The following is a 21,914-nucleotide window of genomic DNA, read 5'->3' as shown; positions in this document are numbered from 1 at the left end:
CAATTTCAGACTGTTCTTTTTAAGTTAAGGTGAGAGAGGCAGTGGCCTGAGTTCATTAGTTGTTATTTCTTGCCTCCAAAGTACATTTACCTGGTAATTGAACTGCTTTTACCCCAAAAGCTAAGGTTATCCAGGCTCACAATTTTAGCTGGGGTAAGTGAGAGGATGAAGATTAAAAAAATAAAACAAAAAAGTTAAATAAATGGTTCCAAGAAAGACCTACAATGGATGCTTGCTTACGCAGCCATTACTTATGTGGCAACATCACCTATCTGATCATAGCAGCTAAGAGCTAGGAAGTAACCCCCTATCAAAATGTTAACAGTGAGGGGAGGGAGTGAGTTAGGGCTAAACTTTACTGTATGTACTTTGGGTCAGGTGCTATGGTAGGTTTTTCATGTACATAAGCTCATTCATTCTGGACGAGAACCCTACGAAGTGCTAATATTCTTACCAGTCCATAAATATGGAGAATTAAAGCCCAGAGAGCTTAAGTGAACATGTCTTAAGATCGTTCAGCTATGCTGTGGAGACACCAGCTTTGGACCCAAGTGGCCTCGATATAAGAAGACAAGGAAGTATGTAACACTTATTAAGTAAAACTTTCATCAAGAATAGTTAAGCTAAAATACATGTTGGTGCTTGAATGGGGTCAACTTCTAGCAGAAAAATCTAACTCATGGCAAGCAGCTCATTCCTCCATGAGGCCAGGTAAAGGAAGAACTGGCATATTGTTAGGTTTTCCTATCTTCACTATCTGACCTTTCTAATCTCCAGAAGATAACTACTTATTCTTAGAACTAAGTTTCTGTTCTGCTATTTAAAAAAATGGATAAAGTATAGAGCTCTCCCCAAATCAAGATCTGTTTAAAATATCTTTCTTGTCACATGGAAACATACTATGTTAAAATGAGGACGTGGAGGTGGTAAAGCATGGGTGTGTGTGTGTGTGTTGGGGGGTGGCTTTATGTACCTTGGTTCTGCAATTTTGCTACCGTGTGGCCCTGATCAAGTTAGTCTCTTTTCCACATAGGGTCTCCAACTCTAATGGTGAGACACTGATACCCACCAGTGTCCTCTGGGGAACAAATCTATGTTATCATTTCTGTAATGCTTTCTTTGTAAGTCAAGATTAAGGTCAAGGAAGAGAATCAGCGGAGTTCCAAAGGGCAGGTTGAAGGGATGTATTTTCTATGCTGGAGTAGACTATATAAATGTAGCGTCTCTTTCTGTTCCTTCCACAGGACTGTGAGTTAGATCTGAAGGCAGACAAATGGCTTGTTTACCCTCTCTCTTCTCCTCTCCTTGGATGCTACTCTTCTTTGTAGCAGACACCAGACCAAGACTATTGTTCCAGTCCCCAAGGCACAGTGGCTTAAGCCAGCTGGGTACCAGGCAATGGGAAACACTCTCGCTTCCTCCTTGTCTTTATCTTAGTGACTGTGTCCTTAGTATCCTTTCCTCATATGGCACCAGTTAGGCTCTGACACTCAGCTTTGGGTGAGGATATACTGACAGCTGGCTGAGGCTAAGGAGTGCTCACAGGGTCCAGACTCATTTAGATATTTTTTCAAAGGCCTTTGAACCAGAACCCCAGTTAATAATGAATGCTAGTTTGCCTTCCTTTGATCTGGCATTTCTTTTTGGGGACTTTCTAGGAGACAGGCATGGCTGAGGAGACAGGATGCAACTCACCACCACCATAATAGCATCCTAATAAGAGCCAAGTGGGGTCCACTCTACACACCATTGGGAGAATTAAATGATGCAATGCATACAAAAATCCACCTAATATATGCCTGACTACTGAGCATCATCAGGCCGTGCTCTGTAAATGCTCATTTTCCTCTCCCGTCCATCTTTTCCCTTAATCATTTCCCTTAATCATTACATGAGAAAGAAACCCAGTGCAAACGTGAATGTGGTTTTCATTTTCCTGCCACCACCTCTACAGTATTATGATTCAAATCTTCCAGGAACTGAACACAGTTAACTTAGCATAGCAGGGGGCAACTTTCCTTCCAGAAGAGATAGGATTCTGGCAGTGAGCAGTATGGTACTAAATGTAACCTTTGCATGGGAATCCTGGGTCCTCTATTCCAAATGTCCCTTTCTCCACACATTATAAACTGTGCCTTTGCTTTATTAATTACTTTTTGCTAGGGACCACAAGAAAAAATATACATCACAAAAATGCTTTGCCAAGTTTATTCCTAGTTTTTTTCTCAATTCTTTTTAAGTATGGAGCTTTTGAGTTCTCAATGTTTTCAATGGTCATATGACTTTTTATGTTTTTCCCCACCAACAATTATGGGTTTCTCCATACTGTAAATTAATTAACGACTACTCAGCATCTACTGTGTTCAAAGTTCTATGCTAGGAGCATCACATTTAACAACTCTATGAAGTAGGCAATACTTCCCTTATTTTATGATGAGAAAACTGAGGTGAAGAGTGACATAGGAACCTGTGTAAAGTCACAGAGCTTGAGAATCAAAATTTGAATACTGCTTTGGAAAATACTTGCACACTTGAAAGGACATCAAGGACATACCTCCCCTTTCCTCTCCAAATGCATAACAAGAACACATTACTAAAAAGGACAATCAAGGGAGTCTTTCAGGTGTCAGGAGTCTTTGGGATTCCCCTTTGTGATCTCGTAACAGCACTTGTGACACGACGGGAGCTAACCAGGACACAATGGAAGTAGATCAGACTGCGTTTCCAGGGTAAAGCTAACCAGTCCAGCTAGGACAGGTATTACTCTTGAGGCTTTCAAAGGCAGGTCTCTATTGCTGACAATCCTGCAGTGAAAAGACTTGGATTCCATTCTGGTTTGGTAATTTAGTAGCTATGGATTTTTGGGCAACTGCTCTAAGCTCTTATGCTGTCCATCCATAAAACACAAAATAAGGCCACATACTTCAAAAGATATTCTGAGAATCCGCTGAAATAGAGTTTGTTCATATTATGCCTCATTTATCTCTTTAGTTATTTACTTTTTGTCTTTCCCTACTGTTGTGTAAATTCCATGACATCAGAGAACCAGCCAGTATATTTTGCTCCTGTATCTCCAAGGCATGGAACATTGCGTGGCATAGAGCAAATGCTCAAAATATATTTGCAGAATGAATGAACTGTGTACATTGTAAAATATTAAAACAGCTGATTATTATTAACACTATTGAGTTTTAAGACATACAAAGTTGATTATTTTCTTTAGATATTAACTTTTCATGAGTATTAATACTTTTAGCCAGAAGTGAATTCGGGCAGCCAACATTTAAGTTCAAATTATGATCCTGTTCCAACTTTTTGCTGTTTCCCTTGAAATAATTACTAGGGTTTTCCCCCCCCAAAACGATATCTGATATTAGCATTTAAATCACATGAAATGAAAATGGTGAGGCTTCATTTCTTGTTACTAATTTTTGTAACCTCCAAGAGGGTTTCTTGGTTTTGCTGATTATTCTGCAACTTCCAGGTTCTCTCCAGATGTGAAGAAAATTGCTTACTTGGTTGAGATGCTTGTACTTACTTGATGAAGTACTTGATTCCATCTGCTGTGTAAGCTTCCTCCCACCCATAAGGTAGACCTACAGTGAAAGGAAACCAAAAATACATTTAATAAGATGATAAAGATAACTTTATTTCCTGGATGCAAACTTCCCACATCTTTACAATTATTTGAGTACATTTCTCATACAAAATAATTTTCTAGAAGGGAGGAATTAAAACAATTCAGATGAGCTTTCCTACTCAGCATCTTTAGAACACAATAAATAAGTCTCGAACAGTTAACAATCTGCTTTAGTTGCATTAACTGGATTATGACTTGTCATTTACACGGGGTGAGCATTTTTGTCAGCAGGATTCAAGCACAAATTTTTGGTGCAGGGGATGGTTTTTGCCTGAAGGCAGAAGGATGGACAAGATGGCCCCTGCTTGTCTATTTTGGCTCAAAGTTTCCTTAATTGGCTCCCTTTACATTCTTTCAGCTCCACAGGGAATTGGTGCATGAGTGCCAGATCAGCAGGGGCTTGAAAGCAGCTTCTGGACAAGACCAAATTCCTCGTGAAGGCTGAAAGTTTAGCAAAGTGATTTACAATGGATTGCAGCATTTTATTTTGTTAATTAAGATTTTGTGCATTAAACATAAACGGCCAAACAATTTGCTAAACGTAGCTTTCATTTCTGTAATGGGATTGAGTTAGTGAGCTATAAAGAAATGCAGATTGAAGTAAGCGAGAAATTATATGGCCGTATTTCTATAAACGAGCACATTTGTGTCCTCATCATATCAAGACAACAGGCCCATGTTGAGGTAGCCACATTCTCTTATATTCCAGCTATGGCTGGTACCCCTCTAGAACAACATGGTTTTATCCCTCTGCTGCATCCATCCCTGCATACCGCTCAGGATTTTAACTGACCTTTTGGGTCAGTCCTTTGATCCTGGCTTGTCATGGATCCACTGCTGGGTATAATATGCACAAATGCACTAAAGAACAGACTCCATGGCTCAGGGAGCCTACTTCTTTGGAAAGTAACTGAGCTATCACAACAAACCATTAGGTTTCACCCCCCCCCCCCCCCCAAGTCTCATCATAAGGAGAGGAAAAAGGCACAACAAATAATTATTTAAATGAAATAAAACCTTATTCTATTTCTTTTTTTAAAATAATTTTTAAAATGTTTTTATTTTATTTTTGAGAGAGAGAGAGACAGTGTGAGCAGGGAAGGGGCAGAGAGAGAGAGGGAGACATAGAATCTGAAGCAGGCTCTAGGCTCTGAGCTGTCAGCACAGAGCCTGACGTGGGGCTCAAACTCACAAACTGTGAGATTATGACCTGAGCTGAAGTTTGACACTTAATCGATTGAGCCACCCAGGTGCCCCCACCTTACTCTATTTCTTCAAGAATATTCTATTTGTTTATTTATTTTGACAGAGAGAAAGAGAGAGAAAAAACACATGCGCACGAGCAGGGGAGGAGCAGGGAGAGAGGGAGAGAGAGAGAATCCCAAGCAGGCTCTGAGCTGTCAGCACAGAACCTGACATGGGGCTTGATTCCGATGAACCGTGAGATCATGACCTAAGCGGAAACCAAGAGTCAGACACCCAACCGACTGAGCTACCCAAGCGCCCAAAGAATATTCTTTGAGAATAGTTCTGGGGATGTTGTTTTTATAACTAAGGAAAACAAAACAAGCTTTATTAAATTACATCTATTTCCAGGCCATTAACACAAGTTATGTAAAATGAGACCTTGGCTAAAAAATTCTGCAACTGTTTCCTTTGTAGATTAACTCAGGCCACCTAGGAGTTTCTTTTCTCTCTTAGTGAATAAATATTCCTATTTTAAGTAGAAAATAAGCATTTCTGGGAACTCAGCATAAGCAAATGACTAGCTTCTTACAAGTCCCTGAAGTGACACTGTGTCCATCTCTGCCAGTAGCACGTGCCCAGCCAGACAGGCCATAACAACTGCTGCTGCACGGGTTCAAGTAGATTTATTTTCTTTTTTCAAACTTCCTGCATTTTTGCTACAGATCACTTTACTGATCACTAACAACCACCTGACCTGCAGGGAAGAATGTCATGACTGTACATAAGAGCTTCAATAAAATGCTCAGAAATACAAGGATATCTGGTCAGTAAGGCAAAGGCAGCTAAAAAGTTAAGTAGAAAGTCATTCTAATATGACTAAGGTTTTTGTCCAAATGATTTGTTTGTCCAACGCTCATATCTGTACCTGCAGATTTTAAGGCACAGATTTTTTCTTTTATGAAAAGGAGACAAAATGTACACTTTAGTATCTTTTAACCCATAGCATCATTTAAAAATCGAGATTGACATTGGAGTACCACACATTCCCTATCAGAATAGGATTCCTGCCCTGATTATTTTCTTCCAATTATTAAACAAGGAATATAACCTCATAACAGATTCATTAAAAGTACTAGTCCATATTCATTTTAGTCAATGTGGTTATTGAATGACTACAGCCATAAAGATATTCTTATGGGTTAAATAATATGTATAGTTTATTTTAGGATAAATTCTCTGTTCTGAAAAAAATAAGCATTTCTTTTTAGAAGAGTGAATGGTTTCTTCTTTTTCATGCAGCTCCTATAATCTGAAAAACAGAACTGGAGACTTAAATGGATAGTAGCAATCTCTCAGTGATCATTCAGTAGCAGAAAACACAATTGCTGTCTAATTATAAACTGAAAAGCACAATATTGATAAACCAAATAGCTTACTTTATATAAAAAGAGCACTTTTGCTTTCCAGAAGCTTGTATACTTATGATGGCCTCAGTTTTCCATTAGTAAAAGATTTCATTTCTTCATAATAAGTGATTTGGGCAAAATCACAACATGATCTAAATACTTTTTAATAATAATTATTATTCCAAGGCATTAAATTTTTTTCTCCATTTCCCCATTTGCTTTATACTTGTAAATATATAATGTTTCTATTTTTCATTTGATATCTGTCTTAAAACTTTTATGACAACCATAATGACTTGGAATTATTTCTGATTGGAAGTATTCGTCTATGCACCCTTACATAACATTCTTTCCATCAGAGATCATCTGTTCCCAATCAACCACTTCGTGGGGATGACTCCAAAATCTTCATGAGTATCTTGCCAAAGTAAGAGTATTGTACATATTTAGCTGTTGCCTAAGACTCAACATATCTAAAACTAAACTCATGGTGTTTTCATACAAACTAGTTTCCTTCCAATTTTCCAGTCTATTTAGGTAATGAGATTCTCTTCGTTACATTGGGCCCATTCATCAAATATTTATCAATCATTTATTATATGTTCAGTATTTTACTTTGTGTTCAGTATGTGATGATGAACAAATAAACATTGACCTTGAGCTTACGGAGCTTTAAGAAATAAGCACAATGAAGACCTCATTCAAAACGGAAAGAAGTACAATGGGAGAAAAGTGTTGAATACTGTGGAAAAGTAACTTACAGTTACTAACACACAAAGAACTACAAATCACTAGGAACAAGGTCAATGACAAATAGAAGTCTGTGGAACATGTGAAACATTCAGGACACAGGAAACACAAATGCACTTAAACACATGAAAATATGCTTAACTTCACTCTTAATGAGACAAATATAAATTAAACTTTTATGAGATGCCATGTACATCATGTTAGCAAACATTTAAAAAGTTGTTTAAACAAGACACCGTGTTGGGAATGTGAAGAGACAGTCATTCGCGTACTGATGGTAGTATAAATTGATAATGTATTTATGGAAACCTGTCAATATCTATACAAAATCGTAAATGCTAAAATAATAACAGTGGACATTTATTGAGTGGTTATGTGCTAGACATTGCTACAAGCACTTCACATGTACCAACTCTCTTAGCCTCACTGCAATTTTAAGAGAGGGGCTGCTATCATACCCATTTTGCAAATGAGGAAACTGAGGCACAGAAAGGTGAAATCATTTGCCCAAGTGACACAGCTGGCAGGTGGTAGAGCCCAGACTCTTAAGCACTATCCTGAATCTCCATGTACCATTTAATCTAGCAATTCTTCCAGGAATTTAGCCTACAGATATGTTTTATGTACAAGATTATTAATTGTTTAAAAAAAAAAAAAGGACTGGAAATAATCTAACCACCAGTGGGGACTGACTAAAGACCATACAGCCAGATAATGGGATATTGTCCAGCTGTAAAAAAGAATGAGGATGTAATTTATGTACCAATTTGGGTAGGGGGTGTGGGATAAAGGAAGGATCTCTGGAGGAGCTGGAGTTCAGGAGGTATGGACATGGAGAAGAATACTCTAGGCTGAGCAAACGGCATGTGCAAAGGCTCTGGGGAATGGGAAAAACCTGGCACCTCTGAGGAACTGAGAGATCCTTGTTGCTGGAGTGTAGTGAATGAAGGAGGGGAGAGTGAGACAAGATTTGGCTGGACAGATAAGCAAATAGGACTGTGCCGGGTTTTGCAGGGCATGTTAAAATTGTTTGAATGTTTCTTAAAAAAGAAGCAGGAGATCTGCTTCTCATTAAGATGAGGAAAACTGCAAAGAATGTTGCTCCCACCATATGTGGGGAAAAGCTGCACAAACTAAAAAATATAATAATTTTTTCTGAGTCCCTTAGAGACTGAATTCCTCACCTGAGCTGACCCTGAAGTGAACTGAATTCCAAAGGGGTATGAGCCCCTCTGAGAAAAGATGGGACACACGAACTTTTCCCTCTTGGCACAGCACAGCAAGAAATGTTGCCATCAGAGTGGGCAAGAGGAAAACATCTAAAATTATAACAAATTTGTGAGGTCTCATTATGGGCTAGCATGATAGTTTGTAATATTCCTGGGAGCCCCCTACACAAGGAGAATCTGCTCTCCCTAAACAGCTCCTTGCTCACGAGAAAGACTGGGGGTGGACAGGAGACCTGAGAGAGCCCCTGAGTGGTGCAGGCTCATGTAGGACCTACAAAGTTTTGAGGGTGGAGCAGGTGTTCCATCCATGTTCTGCTCCTCGCATGAGTATAAGACAGTCATCAGCTGCTATAGGGGACAAGCATAAAACCTGTGGAGCCCTGGACCCTCTCTGATATGAGGGAATAGTTGGCTGCTGCTGGGGAAAAGGCAAGAGATACTCCCCACCTTGGATAGGACACTGAATGACACGAAGCAAAAGTCATCTGTTCTTGAGGGAGGGGTAAGAAGTTGTCAGACCCCAGTCCCTGCCCAGATTCCAGGAAAACTTGGTTTGTCCTGGTGGGGGCCTGGGGCAGGATGCTATAGAAAACCTGATGTCTTCATCCTGCAGTAACACTAAGTCACTGGAGGGATGAGGGCAGGAAACCTTTCAAATCCAGAATCCTACACTGATACAAAGTGGAGTCTGACTTCCACAAGGAGAGGGGCAGGAAGCCTACTTGAGCACTGAGTAGGAGGTAGTGTTGTTTACTGCTGGGGAGGGATAGGAAGGCTGACGACGTCCCTACTTGGGCACAGTTCCTGCTAAGCCAGAGACTGGAGTAGGAAAACCAAGAGCCTCTCCCTCACCCTCACTCCCCCACATTCACCTCTAACCTTGCACTGAGCAAAAAGCAACAGCCATCTACTTATGGGGGAGGACAAGGGAGCAGCCATTAAACATCCACTGTGATGCACAAAGAGCCTACTTCCTGTCAGCTGAGGATGGAGCAGGAACACTGAGAAAAACCCTCCCACATCCTGTACTTTACATAAGCACAAGAGAGTGGCAGACAACCACTGGAGAACTCTAAACTCAGTTTAACTCCAGAAACAAAATGCAAACCCAGCTTGCCTACTAATGAGACCGAATCCTTCCCCAAGCCCCGGCCCCCACCACACTAATGGCCTGACAGAGATGAGACAGGCTCACTTCTGGGCTTAAATAATATTCATCCCAGTGTTTATGGTTTTGTACATTCAATGTCTGACACTGAATCAAAATTGTGAGACACTTAGGAAAAAACAAGAGAAAAAATATAGATCCATTGACAAAAGATAAAACTACCAACAGCACCAGATCCAGGGATAAATAAAATATTGGACTTTAAAATAATTATGATTATACACTAAAAGATCTAATGGAATCTAGTGAATTAAGGTTGTATAACCTGTGGCAATGCTCATTACTTACGTATATTATGCAGAAGGTGGGTGAGTGAGCTTGTGGAGGCCCAGAGTCTTGTGAAATAGTGGGACAGAAGGACAGACGGCCATGTGAATTGAAGGGATTTGTAAGAATGATTGGAATATGGGTCCCGGACTATAAACTGAATGAGAAGACAAGTGAAAACTACTGTGGAGGCTGAAGGATAGAGAAGACAGACAGGAGGTCTCATTGAGGACAACAGAGCACATAATGAGCTGGAAAGGTGGGAGGTTTGAGTGGGAGAACAGGGAGTTTGAACCACTATCTGCTGATGCCAAGGTTCTTGGGGAAAGTGGAGGACTGCAGTAAAATGGGAAAAAAGGGCAGTGGACAAAAGAACTGAAAAGTAAAGGTGGTGGCCACCACACATAGACACTGGCAGTTGGGTGGGGAGAAAACTGGAGAATGAGCATCTGAGAATAAAATAAAGACAATACCATCAATCTCAGACAGAGCTCAAACAGAGCCACATTTACTTGAAAAACACTTGCTATGTAATTGTTATAAAAGCTCAGATACAATTTACTTCTAGGATCTCATATATTGAGAGGAAGAGACGGGGGTGGGGGGGAGTATGGGGAAGGGAAGGGAAAACAGAAGGAGAAAGAGAGATCTCCAACTCATAATTAGGTTTCCCTAAAGAATACGAAATTCATCACATAGTGGAATTTTCACTTGTAGTCAGAAAATTCGAATCTGTATGTAATGTTCTTCAATGACAAGTTGAATAACCATGGAAAAATAATAATCATGGGGAGTCTCAACTTTCTCATCTGCAGTATATAGTAGTGATAATAGTAGTTGTCTTGCCTAGGGGTTATCATGAGACTCCTATTAGATAATATAACTGTACAATGATATACAAAAAGAAGACCATTATTAGGCATAGTAATGAAAATAAAAGCCCCTTCTTCAGAGCTTATGGATCCGGAGATATAGAGTAACAGATGCTTAATATAAAAAATAAGTGTTTAAATTAACTACAGGGGAAACCTCCATTAAGGTGTAGGTATAGTTTCTACAATCCTCTTCTTCATACAGGAAATTATATCATCTCTATTTCACTCATGATAACATGCATTGAGTGGTGTGATGGTAAATGTTTAACACCCAGCTCTTGGGGGGTGGGGGAGCCCTCATTTATAGCAGTTGCTGATTTCTCTACTATAAAATACTCCTACAATGGATTTCAAGCTACTAATGTAATGTCACTGCCTACAGGGTTGTTATGTTCCCAGACATAACATACACAAATAACCTCAAGAACAAAGACGATAGTACACAGTAGGAAAATAACTAGAAAGGGGTGAGTTTCGAGTATTTATTACCTTTTCTTTTAATGTAACTTACTTTACAGTTTAAACAGTTTTATTTTTAATAATGACTGTTTGATAGTCAGCACACAAAATTCTTGCAAGCCAGTTCTAGCCAGCTCCAATATAACCACTGTGGAACCCATCTCTTAACCCCTTAGTCCTAAAAGACAGAAAGTTCCAAAAATCAAAGGATAGAAATACCATTTTGTCCATTAGGTGATTACGTGAAACTGCTATCAGCCTAGTCTAATGATGTGGAGAATCACTGCCCTAACAGTAAACTATGTATTAATCAAATGTTTACACAGAGTTTTCTATGTGCCTGACATTCTTCCTAATATCTCAGAAACTTAATTCACTGTATCCTCATCACAACCCTGTGCGATAGGTGCTTTATTAACCTTATTTTACAAGAGGAAGCTGAGGGGTACAGAGGTTTAAGTAGCGCACCCATTGTCACGCTGCTAATAAATGGTGTAGTCACAATTTGAACCCAAGTAATCTGGTGCTACAGCCTGTGCTTTTCACCATTGCTGCACAGCTTCCATTTCCCTAATGCCTGGGTTCATTGCCCTTGCCAATGATCAATATTTCAAAATGGTCAAATAATATCTTTGCCTAACTTTTTGAAGAACAACAATAACAAAAAGAGAAAACAAAACTCCCATATCTCAATTTCTGCATTATTACCCATAGAAATGCTCTTTTGAAAGGAACTGAAATAATTTTTAGGCTTGAACACAAAGCAGTCTATTTTAGAGACATTTTATGTTAGATTTACGATTGTACAAGTTAATTTGTAGGTCTGAATCACAGTGCCGATTTTAAAAGAATTACTAGCTAATTTTACTATGAAAAAGGAATCTGTTATACTGAGAGATGATTGTAATCTAAAAATAACCAAATAATGCAATATTTTAAATTTAAAAGTAATTTCTAAGGAAACAATTTTTTTAAAAAACTATATTAATTTCTTGAACTATGCGCTTTAAACACTCATTGAAATTAGAGTTGCATAAACACTGTAAACAGACATAATTTTGGACCCATGGCTTGAGTTTTTACCACACGGTTACATATGTCATTTAAACAAGCAAAGAATAAAAATAAAAATAAAAGCAAATGACATGTCTAAGGTAGAAAGATTTTATAGCTTTCTATATTTGCATGTCTCAAATTCAGAAGTTGAAATGCTAACATAATTATGGGAATGCAAACTGGTATAGCCACTCTGGAGAACGGTATGGAGGTTCCTTAAAAAAGTTAAAAATAGAGCTACCCTATGACCCAGCAATTGCACGATTAGGTATTTATCCAAAGGATACAAAAATGCTGATTTGAAGGGGCACATGCACCCCAATGTTTGTAGCAGCACCATCAACAATAGCCAAATTATGGAAAGAGCCCAAATGTCTATCAACTGATGAATGGATAAAGAAAATGTGGTATCTGTATATATACATACAACATATGTATACACACACACGCGCGAACACACACACACACACACACACACACACACACACACACACACAAACTAGAATATTACTCTGTGATCAAAAAGAATGAAATCTTGCCATTTGCAACAATGTGGATGGAACTAGAGTATATTATGCTAAGCAAAATAAGTCAGAGAAAGATAAATATTATATGATTTTACTCATGTGTGGAATTTAAAAAACAAAACAGATGGAACATAGGGGAAGGGAAGGAAAAATAAGATAAAAACAAAGAGGGAGGCAAACTATAAGAGACTCTTAAATACAGAGAACAAACTCAGGGTTGCTGGAGGGGTGTTGGTGGGAGATGGGCATTGAGGAGGGCACTTGTTGGGATGAGCACTGGGTGTTGTAAGTAAGTAATGAATCACTGGGCTCTACTCCTAAAACCAATACTATACTATATCTTCACTAGTTTGGATTTAATTTTTTTTTAACGTTTGTATTTATTTTTGAGACAGAGAGAGACAGAGCATGAACAGGGGAGGGTCAGAGAGAGAGGGAGACACAGAATCTGAAACAGGCTCCAGGCTCTGAGCTGTCAGCACACAGCCCGACGCGGGGCTCAAACTCATGGGCCTGAGCAGAAGTCAGACTCTCAACCAACTGAGCCACCCAGGTGCCCCTCACTAGTTTGGATTTAAATAAAATTTTAAAAAATTTAAAAAAAAGAAATGCTAACATTATTAGACATAAGCTATTTCTAGATAGAAGTCACTCACTAAGCAAGTTAAAAGGCCGTAATATCATCATGGTAAAAGTATTCCCAGAGGTTAGTTAGTGGTTCCCAGTCCTCTTTATCTTGTTGTCTCCATTTCTGGGCAAATAAATACTACCCTAACATCCATTTAATAGGATGGAAAAAGAGAACATTCATTCTCCACATATCTCTTCTCAACAGATACAAAACTCAGTATATTTTTACATTTGGAAGTCTTTTACCTCCAGTTAAAACCATGGGGTCCAGATATTTTAAGAAGCCAGCTTAAAAGTTCGTTCTTACACTGCTATCTCTCATCTCATGACTGAGACTCAAGATAAGAACACAGGATTCTACTGGCAAATATCTCTGGGCATTTATACAATATTGGGGGGAATGGTCTGATTTAGGTTTGTATTGCTTAAAATCAATGACATACAATGGACTTCATTACAGGCACCAATATAACTTAGTGTAAAACTTTCTGAGGCTATCCTCACTATACTGTGAGGTCTTTCTCTGCATTATCAGTCTAAACAGATGATGTGGGGTCTGGGGAGGGGAGTTTCCTAATTCCTTTTAGTGTATGAAGGTAAACAGGATTTCTTTAAAGCAAGGCTGTTATTAGAGTAGTCAACAGATTAAGAGGTTAGTGGCTGCTGAACATGAATTAAGGGACCTACTAGAAGGGGAAAAAAATGAACTGCACCTTCTTTTTTCTACTCCATTCAGGAAAACTGGTTTCGTGAATAGAGGGGTAAAGCTGCTGTCAAGTAAGCTTGATAGTCACTAGTTAAGAATAACAACAGAATGTTGGGTCGTCCAAAATAGATACCACTATTTGCCTGCAACTAACAGGTTGCCTGAGAGTAAAAGGCAAACAGACTTTATCTAAGAAAACAGGAACAGCAGTTTACGTCAAAATGCTAGATGCAAACTGACAAAGAAATAAGTATACTTCTTAAAGTGATTTAATGAGTACAATGGAATGTCTTCAGCATCTTACTACCACAACATATGTATAAAAGTATCCCATATGAGAATACTGGAATTCTAGAAATTATGTATTTTGGAAGTGAGCTTTTGAGAAAACATACTTACTGTTCATGGTTGTTTAAGTTTTCTTATAAACTTAGCAGCCTAAGGCAACATCCAGTTATTAGCTGACAGTCCTTCAGGTTGGAAGTCTGGCACGGCATGACTGGGTTCTCTGCTCAGGGCATTAAAACTGAAATCTGGGTGGGATGCCTGGGTGGCTCAGTTAAGTGTCCAACTTTAGCTCAGGTCATGATCTCATGGTTCGTGGGTTTGAGTCCCGCCTTGGGCTCTATGCTGACAGCTCAGAGCCTGGAGCCTGCTTCGGATTTTTTGTCTTCCTTTCCCTCTGCCTCTCCCCTGCGTGCACTCTATCTCTGTCTCTCTCTCTCAAAAATGAATAAACATAAAAAAAACCAAAAACCTGAAATCAGGGTGTTAGCTGATATTGTTTTCATCGTGAGATTCTGGGGGAAAATTTGCTTCCAAATTCATTTTTGTTGTTGGCAAAATTCAGTTCCTTGCAGCTGTAGGACTCAGGTCCCCATTTTCTTGTGGGATGTCACTTGGGGATCATTCTCAGAGAGCTCAGATGTAGATGGCATTCCTTGCCATGTGACTCCCTCCATCTTCAAGCTAGCAACAGCAAGCAGCATCTTTTTCATGCTTTCAATCTGACTTCTATTTGATTTCTAGACTCAGATTTTTTTATTAAAAAAAAATTTTTTTTTAATGTTTATTTTTGAGAGAGAGAGAGAGCGCGCGCATGAGTGGGGGAGGGGCAGAGAGAGAGGGAGACACAGAATCCGAAGCAGGCTCCAGGTTCTGAGCTGTCAGCACAGAGCCCGACTCGGGGCTCAAACTCACAGACCGCGAAATCATGACCTGAGCTGAAGTCAGATGTTCAACCGACTGAGCCACCCAGGCGCCCCTCTAGACTCAGATTTAAAGGGCTTGTGTGATTAGGTCTCCCTGAATAATCTGTTTTAAGGTCAACTAATTATATATGCAAAATCTCTTCATGGCAGCACCTAGATTAGTATTTGGTTGAATAACTGGTAGAAAGTGTGTATATACCAGTGGCCAGGAATTTGGGGGAACATCTTAGAATTCTGTCTATCACAACGCTCATATTATTTATTTCATATAATGTCTAAATCAGAGGTGTGACACTCTTTTGTCCCCAGGAAGGGAAATGTCACTGATAAAAACATATCAAAGGCAATAAATTTAAAAAAACTTCACAACTAATTTCAGTTTCATTTTCAAAGGAGATGTATAAAATATCAATAATCTATAATTTAAATTAGTCATGGGATTATAAACTTTTCTTCCCAATAAGTTTAGAAAACTAAAAAAAATAGTTTTGTCTTTTATTCTGTAGTCAGGGAAAGCAAGAATTAGAAGAAAAGAAAGGGGAAGAAAAAGAGAAGAAGCAAGAGAGAGACCAGAGGGTAGGAAAAGATGATGAAGAGATGAAAAACAAAAAAAATGCTTACTGCTCCTAACAAAATTGGCTATGAAACCTTTATAAGTGTATGTAATTATAGACCATATTTTTGAAAAGTGTAAGAGATAGATAAAAGGGATTAGGACAGGTTACATTTAAGCACAGTTAAGTTTGGCAGGTAAATGGGTTTGGACATGGTGTTCTCGAATCTCCAGATCCCATCTCTCAACTTGATTTGGAATCTCACCCAAGCTGGTCCGGCCAGTCAAAATCTCCCTCACCACTTGTCCAGCATGGTAACCTCCCAACAGTCTCAGCAGTGTTGCTGGCTCCTTAAATGCCTAGACCCTGGATCTGTCAGAAACTTAAGCTCAACATTTTTTCTACTCACATTTACTGAGTGCTTACTATCCAAGGCTTGGGAGAATGGCGACCAGATTCAGAGCAGTGCCTCACACACACATACACTGGGCACTTAAGAAGTACTTGTTGACTCACTATAGAAATTTGCCTCCAATGAAGGCTGATGGTTCAGTGAATCCCGCACATATTTGAAATTCTACTGTTGTTCTAAGGTCTTTGTACTCATCAGGGGAACTTTATCACAAATATTTGCACAACTGTTATTTGTAGGTTTTGACAATGGGGTAGTGGAGGACCATCAGATAGGCAATTTTGCAAACACTGTCATAGATCAGATGAAATTAAATCAAGGCCATTGATGTTTCCCACCCTGAGGATAAATAATGTACCTCTAAGCATCACTAATTCTTAAGTATGTAGCATTTTGCTGTTAACATCCTCGTCTTTAAATTAAAAAAAAAGAAGTTTACCTGGAAATCTGTTAAGGATCTCAGGTAAAATTTGAATAAATTGTAAAAACAAAACTTTTAGATATTTGCCTCCAAGATTTGACTTTTTATTAAACATATTTTTTAAAAAACAGATTTAAAGAAAAGCAGTAAAAACACCTTTGTAGAGCAGGGGAATTTTCAAATAATAACTTCCTTGCAGTCAGATAAACTCATTATGAATGAACTTATGAAGCTGAGTTACAAACTCAAATAAAAGTGGTTTGAACTTTGCCTTTTCTCCTCTGCAAAGAAGGTAAGTTCTCACAGCATAATTACCATTAAAAAATTTTTTTTTTCCAACCCATAGTATAGCATTCAAGACCCTTTCAAAACACATATCCATGAAAGGACACATACTTGAATGTTCATATGAGTTTTCATAGTAGCCCCAATTCAGATGTCCATCAATTAAGTGATGAGATAAGTAAGTTGTAGATTATCAGTCCCATGGAATATCACTCAGCAATACTGATAACTGACACAAACAACACCATGGATTAATCTCAAAAGCACTATACTAAGTAGAAGATGCTACATGCTTATAGTCTAATATGAAATTTTATAAAAGGTAAAATTATAGTGACAAAAAGCAGATGAGGGGCTTCCTGGGAAGTAATGGAGGAGACTGATTACACAGGAGCACATGAGAAAGTCCTGGAGTCACGGGGGTGTTATGTAACTATATACATTGTCAGAACACAATGACTTATACACTTACATTTTATTGTATATAAATTACACCCCTTAGTTTAAAGGAGCAGAGGGAATCTCAAAGCAGTAGCATGAACAACCCCATTAAAAAAAAGACACTTTAAAAATATGGCTCCAATCTTTGTTTCCATCTTCACGTCCTATCAATCTGATCTACTGTCTAGGCTCAGAGCTATTTCTTGGAACATTATGTCTATCTTTCCCTCTATGCTTTTCCAGATAACTCTTCTTTCTACCTGGAATGCTCATTAATATGGAATACAGTCACTCAGTAACCACTTTTGAATGAATTTTAAAGACCATAGTCATGTACCAGAGTCTCTTTGTCCAGCTATAGGCAGGTCTCTGATTTAGGAATTTTTCATTTGGGAAGTCTATCAAGAATTTTTTCATTTGATGGAAAACTTACATACAATGGAATGCACAAATCTTAAGTGCACATTTACTGAATTTTGACTAATGCCAACAGCTGTGTAACCTCAAACGCTTTCAAGATATAGAACATTACCATCACCCCAGAAAGGACCCTTTCCAGTGAATCCCTACCACCATACTCCCAGAGGCTAATTCTGTTTCAGTTAACAAAAATAAATTTTTTTAACATTTACTCATTTTTGAGAGAGTTCAAGCATGAGTGGGGAAGGGGCAGAGAGAGAGGGAGACACAGAATCTGAAGCAGGCTCTAGGCTCTGAGCTGTCAGCACAGAGCCTGATGTAGGGCTTAAACCCACGAACTGTGAGATCATGACCTGAGCCGAAGTTGGCCACTTAACTGACTGAGCCATCCAGGTAACCCGACTGTTTCAGTTTTTAAAAAATTTTTTTAATGTTTATTTATTTATTTATTTATTTTTTTTTTTAAATTTTTTTTTTAACGTTTATTTATTTTTGAGACAGAGAGAGACAGAGCATGAACGGGGGAGGGTCAGAGAGAGGGAGACACAGAATCTGAAGCAGGCTCCAGGCTCTGAGCTGTCAGCACAGAGCCCGACGCGGGGCTCGAACTCACGGACCCTGAGATCATGACCTGAGCCGAAGTCGGCTGCTTAACCAACTGAGCCACCCAGGCACCCCTAATGTTTATTTATTTTTGAGGGGGGGGGGGAAGAGAGAGAGAGAGAGAGAGAGAGAGAGAGAATGAGTGGGGGAGGGGCGAAGAGAGAGAGGGAGGCACAGAATCCGAAGCAGGCTCCAGGCTCTGAGCTGTCAGCACAGAGCCTGATGCAGGCCTCGAACTCAGGAACCATGAGATCATGACCTGAGCCGAGGTCGGACACTTAACCAAGTGAGCCACCCAGGTGCCCCGTGAAAAGATATAATTTTTAATTTTTGAATTTCCATAGTTTTAAAAAATGATTTATATTTCTTTGCTTAGAAAGCCAGTCTTTGCATTGATTGTGAGTGTATTTTCCTGCACATAGTTATAACAGACATTAAAGTCCTCGTACCAACATCTGGGTCTTCTGGGATTTGACCTCTGTTCTTTGTCTTTTCTTTTGAAAAACAAACAAACAAAAAAACCCAAACATTTAAATTCCTGTTTGTTTTTGCACTGGGTAATTTTAGTGTACATTCTGGAAATTATGAAAGTTAATTTGTGGAAACTATAAATTCTGTTATATTACTCTGAAGAGGACTGGTTGGACTCAAGCTATACCATCTATCTCTTGGGCAGTGGATCAAATCTCAGTTCAATTTTTTTTTTTTCACCCTTGGCTGGGCTGTTGCAATCTTCCCTGCACTTGTATAGTCTGGGTTTAGCCAGAGACTTGGGCCAAGGTTATACATGGAATTTGAAATTCCCTATATCTGGCTGTTTCCTCTCTGAGCTTTCTCCCTTCACTTTCTTTCTCCCTTCACTTTCCAACAGTAGTAGTTGCCCCAAACTTCATCCTCTAGTCCCATTGGTCATTAAGACTGTAGGTTATCAGAATTTTACTGCCCTATAGGATCTGCTAAGGCTTGGAGTAGGTGAGGCAAGGGAGGTGTCCAGGGCGCAAAATTTCAGGAGGCTTTAATTCCTAGGCTTGCACAAATGCTGAGTCAGCACCCAAGACCTGGGTGGGGATGGGGGGGTGAGGGGGGCACCTAGGTTGCCTTGCTTGCCTTACCCTAATCCCAGCCCTGAGTCCTGTCTTTACCCTAAAAGTGGAACAAACAAGAAACTTACCTCATGTTGGTTTCTTTGTGCAAGTTTTGACTAATCTCTGGAATCTGCCTGTTTTTATTCACTCTCCAGGGGCTTCACAGGTGGTTGTTTTTTGTATTTTGTACAGGGTGTATAATTGGGTTCTGCAGGATGGTTAGTCTGCCAGGAGCCTACTCAGCCATACTGGAAGCGGAACTAATGGAATTTTTGAATAGAAAGAGATCTTAGGAATCCTCTATCCAACTATCTCATGTCACAAATTGGAGCCTGACACCAAAACAGGTTAAAGAGCTTTGTCACAGAGTCAATTACAGGGAAAAACAGAAATGTAACTTCTGATTTAGCAATCATCCACAATGCCGTTCTGCAATAACGCTGTAAGAACAAATTCTGTGCAGAGTGTAAAATGCACTCAGATCTCTCTCTCAAATGTAAATAGTGTATTAGCTCTCAATTGTTACCTCCTGTAGGTGTTTGCTATTGGTATGGGCTGAATGCGTCCCCACAAAATTCATATATTGAAACCTGAGCCCCCAGCGTCCTTGTATTTGTAGACAGGGGCACTTAAGGAAGTAATTAAAGTTAAATGAAGTCATGAAGGTGAGGGCTCTGATCCAACAGGATTATTATCCTTATAAGAGACACCAGAGAGCACCCCTCCCCCTTACCTTCCCCAAGTGTGCACAGAGGAGAGGTCATGTGGGCACACAGACAGATGGTGGTTATGCAAATGCCAACAGAAGAGGTCTCAGAATGAAACCTACTTGGCTAGTTCCTAGCCTCCAGAACTATGAGAAGTGAATTTCTGTTGTTTAAATCACCCAGTCTACAGTATTTTGTTATTGGAGCTTGAGCTAAGTAACACAGCTATAAAAATGGATCCAAATTTGCACACTGGTAAATCAGCTTATTTGACAGAATTACCTCAGTTCAACTACACAAAGGTAAATTCATACTCTTTAAAAGAGTTTGAACTCAGAAATATAAAATCTGCCAACCAGTACCATAAAAATAAAGTTGTTTTGAGGGCTAAATCCAGAACGTTCAGTAAGTCTTTTGTGAGGCTGCAGGGCAAATAGTGTTTCTAAAACAATTTCATCCTATTCTTTTTCTTACCTTATTTTTTACATGCTTATATAAAACTATTACTAAAAATCAGAGTCTATGAGTCCATTCTGCAAATGCCTTAAATAGTCATGCCTTCCCCGACGGCATGTAAGCAGACACCATATAAATGAAGTTCAGGCCCAAACACACTCACCTATTTGCAGACTCAGTTTTCTGATCCATTATGAACCTCTGCTCCTCCCCCCTTGATCTCCACACCTCCTGGCCTCACAGCCTGCCCTATCATTTGGACCTCCACCCCACCCCTCAGATTCTCCACAGAAAGCTGTTACTTCATCTCCTCTCGTGGCATCATAGGGGCCTCACCTCCCTTTTTACCCATTCTTTTTTTTTTTTTAACTTCATGTATTTATTTTGGGAGAGACAGAGACAGCGCAAGTGAGGGAAGGGCAGAGAGAGAAGGAGACAGAGAACCCCATACAGTGTGAAGCCCAATGTGGGGCTCAAACCCATGAAACCGTGAGATGATGACCTGAGCCAAAACTGAGAGTTGGACGCTCAAATGACTGAGCCACCCGGGTGATCCTACCCAAACATTCTTGATAATATAGGTCCATGGTGACCTGGCCTGGCATCTTGTCATATCTTTAGGTCAACCCAACCCAGCACAGCCTTGGCTTGGAGCAGTAACCAATCATTATCAAATAATAGGTATTTTAGTATATATAAATTAGGAAGCAGTAAGTACAGTCAAGAGTGCATTATCTACTAGGATTTCAAGTCATATTCCTCTTTTTACATTATTCTGTTATCTCTTCTGTCTTTTTTTTTTTGTTCATTGCCACTTGCTGTTGTAATCAGGTGGTCTGTGATGGTTACGTTAGGTCACAATATTTCATTCCTTACTCCAGCTCTCTTTTGTCCCACCTCTCCATCTGGCAGCACTTAATAAAAGCCACCCATATCATAAGGAGATAAGAAATATGACAGTTATCTCTCATTTGCTCGGTGATGATTATAATTTCTGATAATTCAGGATGAAAGCACATGCAATTATAGTCGATTTTTATTTCTATACATTGACTTGGTTTGATTGATGTAGAGAAACATTCCAGGTAAGTGGGGTGCCAGCTCCTCCAACTCCCCCCTTAACTTCATACTGTTGTATTCAGCTTTGGTAGGACCCCAAAACATTTCTTTTCCCCTTCACTGAATTAGCTTAATAAATTACTGAACAAAAAGAAAAGCTGTTATATTTGGGGATTCTGATAACAAAAGTACTTTGGCAGGAGATTATCCAACTACTTTGTCCTCTCTCTGGACAACCCAAGTTTTGGGGTTGGAAGTTTGAGCAAACCTTCCTTTTCAATATTGAGCATCTATTTTAATTAATAATAAAAAGAAGGGTAACAAATACAAGAAATATAAAGTCACATACATTTGAATAA

At 39.2% G+C, this 21,914-nt stretch overlaps 1 protein-coding gene across 5 annotated transcripts in view; it reads right to left on the bottom strand.

Annotated features, from left to right (window-relative positions):
- Positions 1-21,914, bottom strand: part of STXBP4 (syntaxin binding protein 4) — a 165,163-nt gene that overhangs the window by 15,374 nt on the left and 127,875 nt on the right. For all 5 annotated transcript variants that reach the window (XR_002071657.2, XM_019415708.2, XM_019415710.2 and 2 more), the window contains one exon: positions 3,539-3,596. Coding sequence is in view for 4 of the 5 variants with exons in the window: in XM_019415708.2 (XP_019271253.2) it covers positions 3,539-3,596 (58 nt within the window). In the remaining variant the exon portion in view is untranslated. The remainder of the gene's footprint in view (positions 1-3,538; positions 3,597-21,914) is intronic.

The sequence above is a fragment of the Panthera pardus genome, unplaced genomic scaffold (genome assembly GCF_024362965.1).
Source record: "Panthera pardus isolate Hobbes unplaced genomic scaffold, ASM2436296v1 HiC_scaffold_3, whole genome shotgun sequence".
NCBI classification, from domain to species: Eukaryota; Metazoa; Chordata; class Mammalia; order Carnivora; family Felidae; genus Panthera; species Panthera pardus.
The sequence above is the reverse complement of the archived record's forward strand: the minus strand, read 5'-3'. Positions and strand labels throughout refer to the sequence as shown.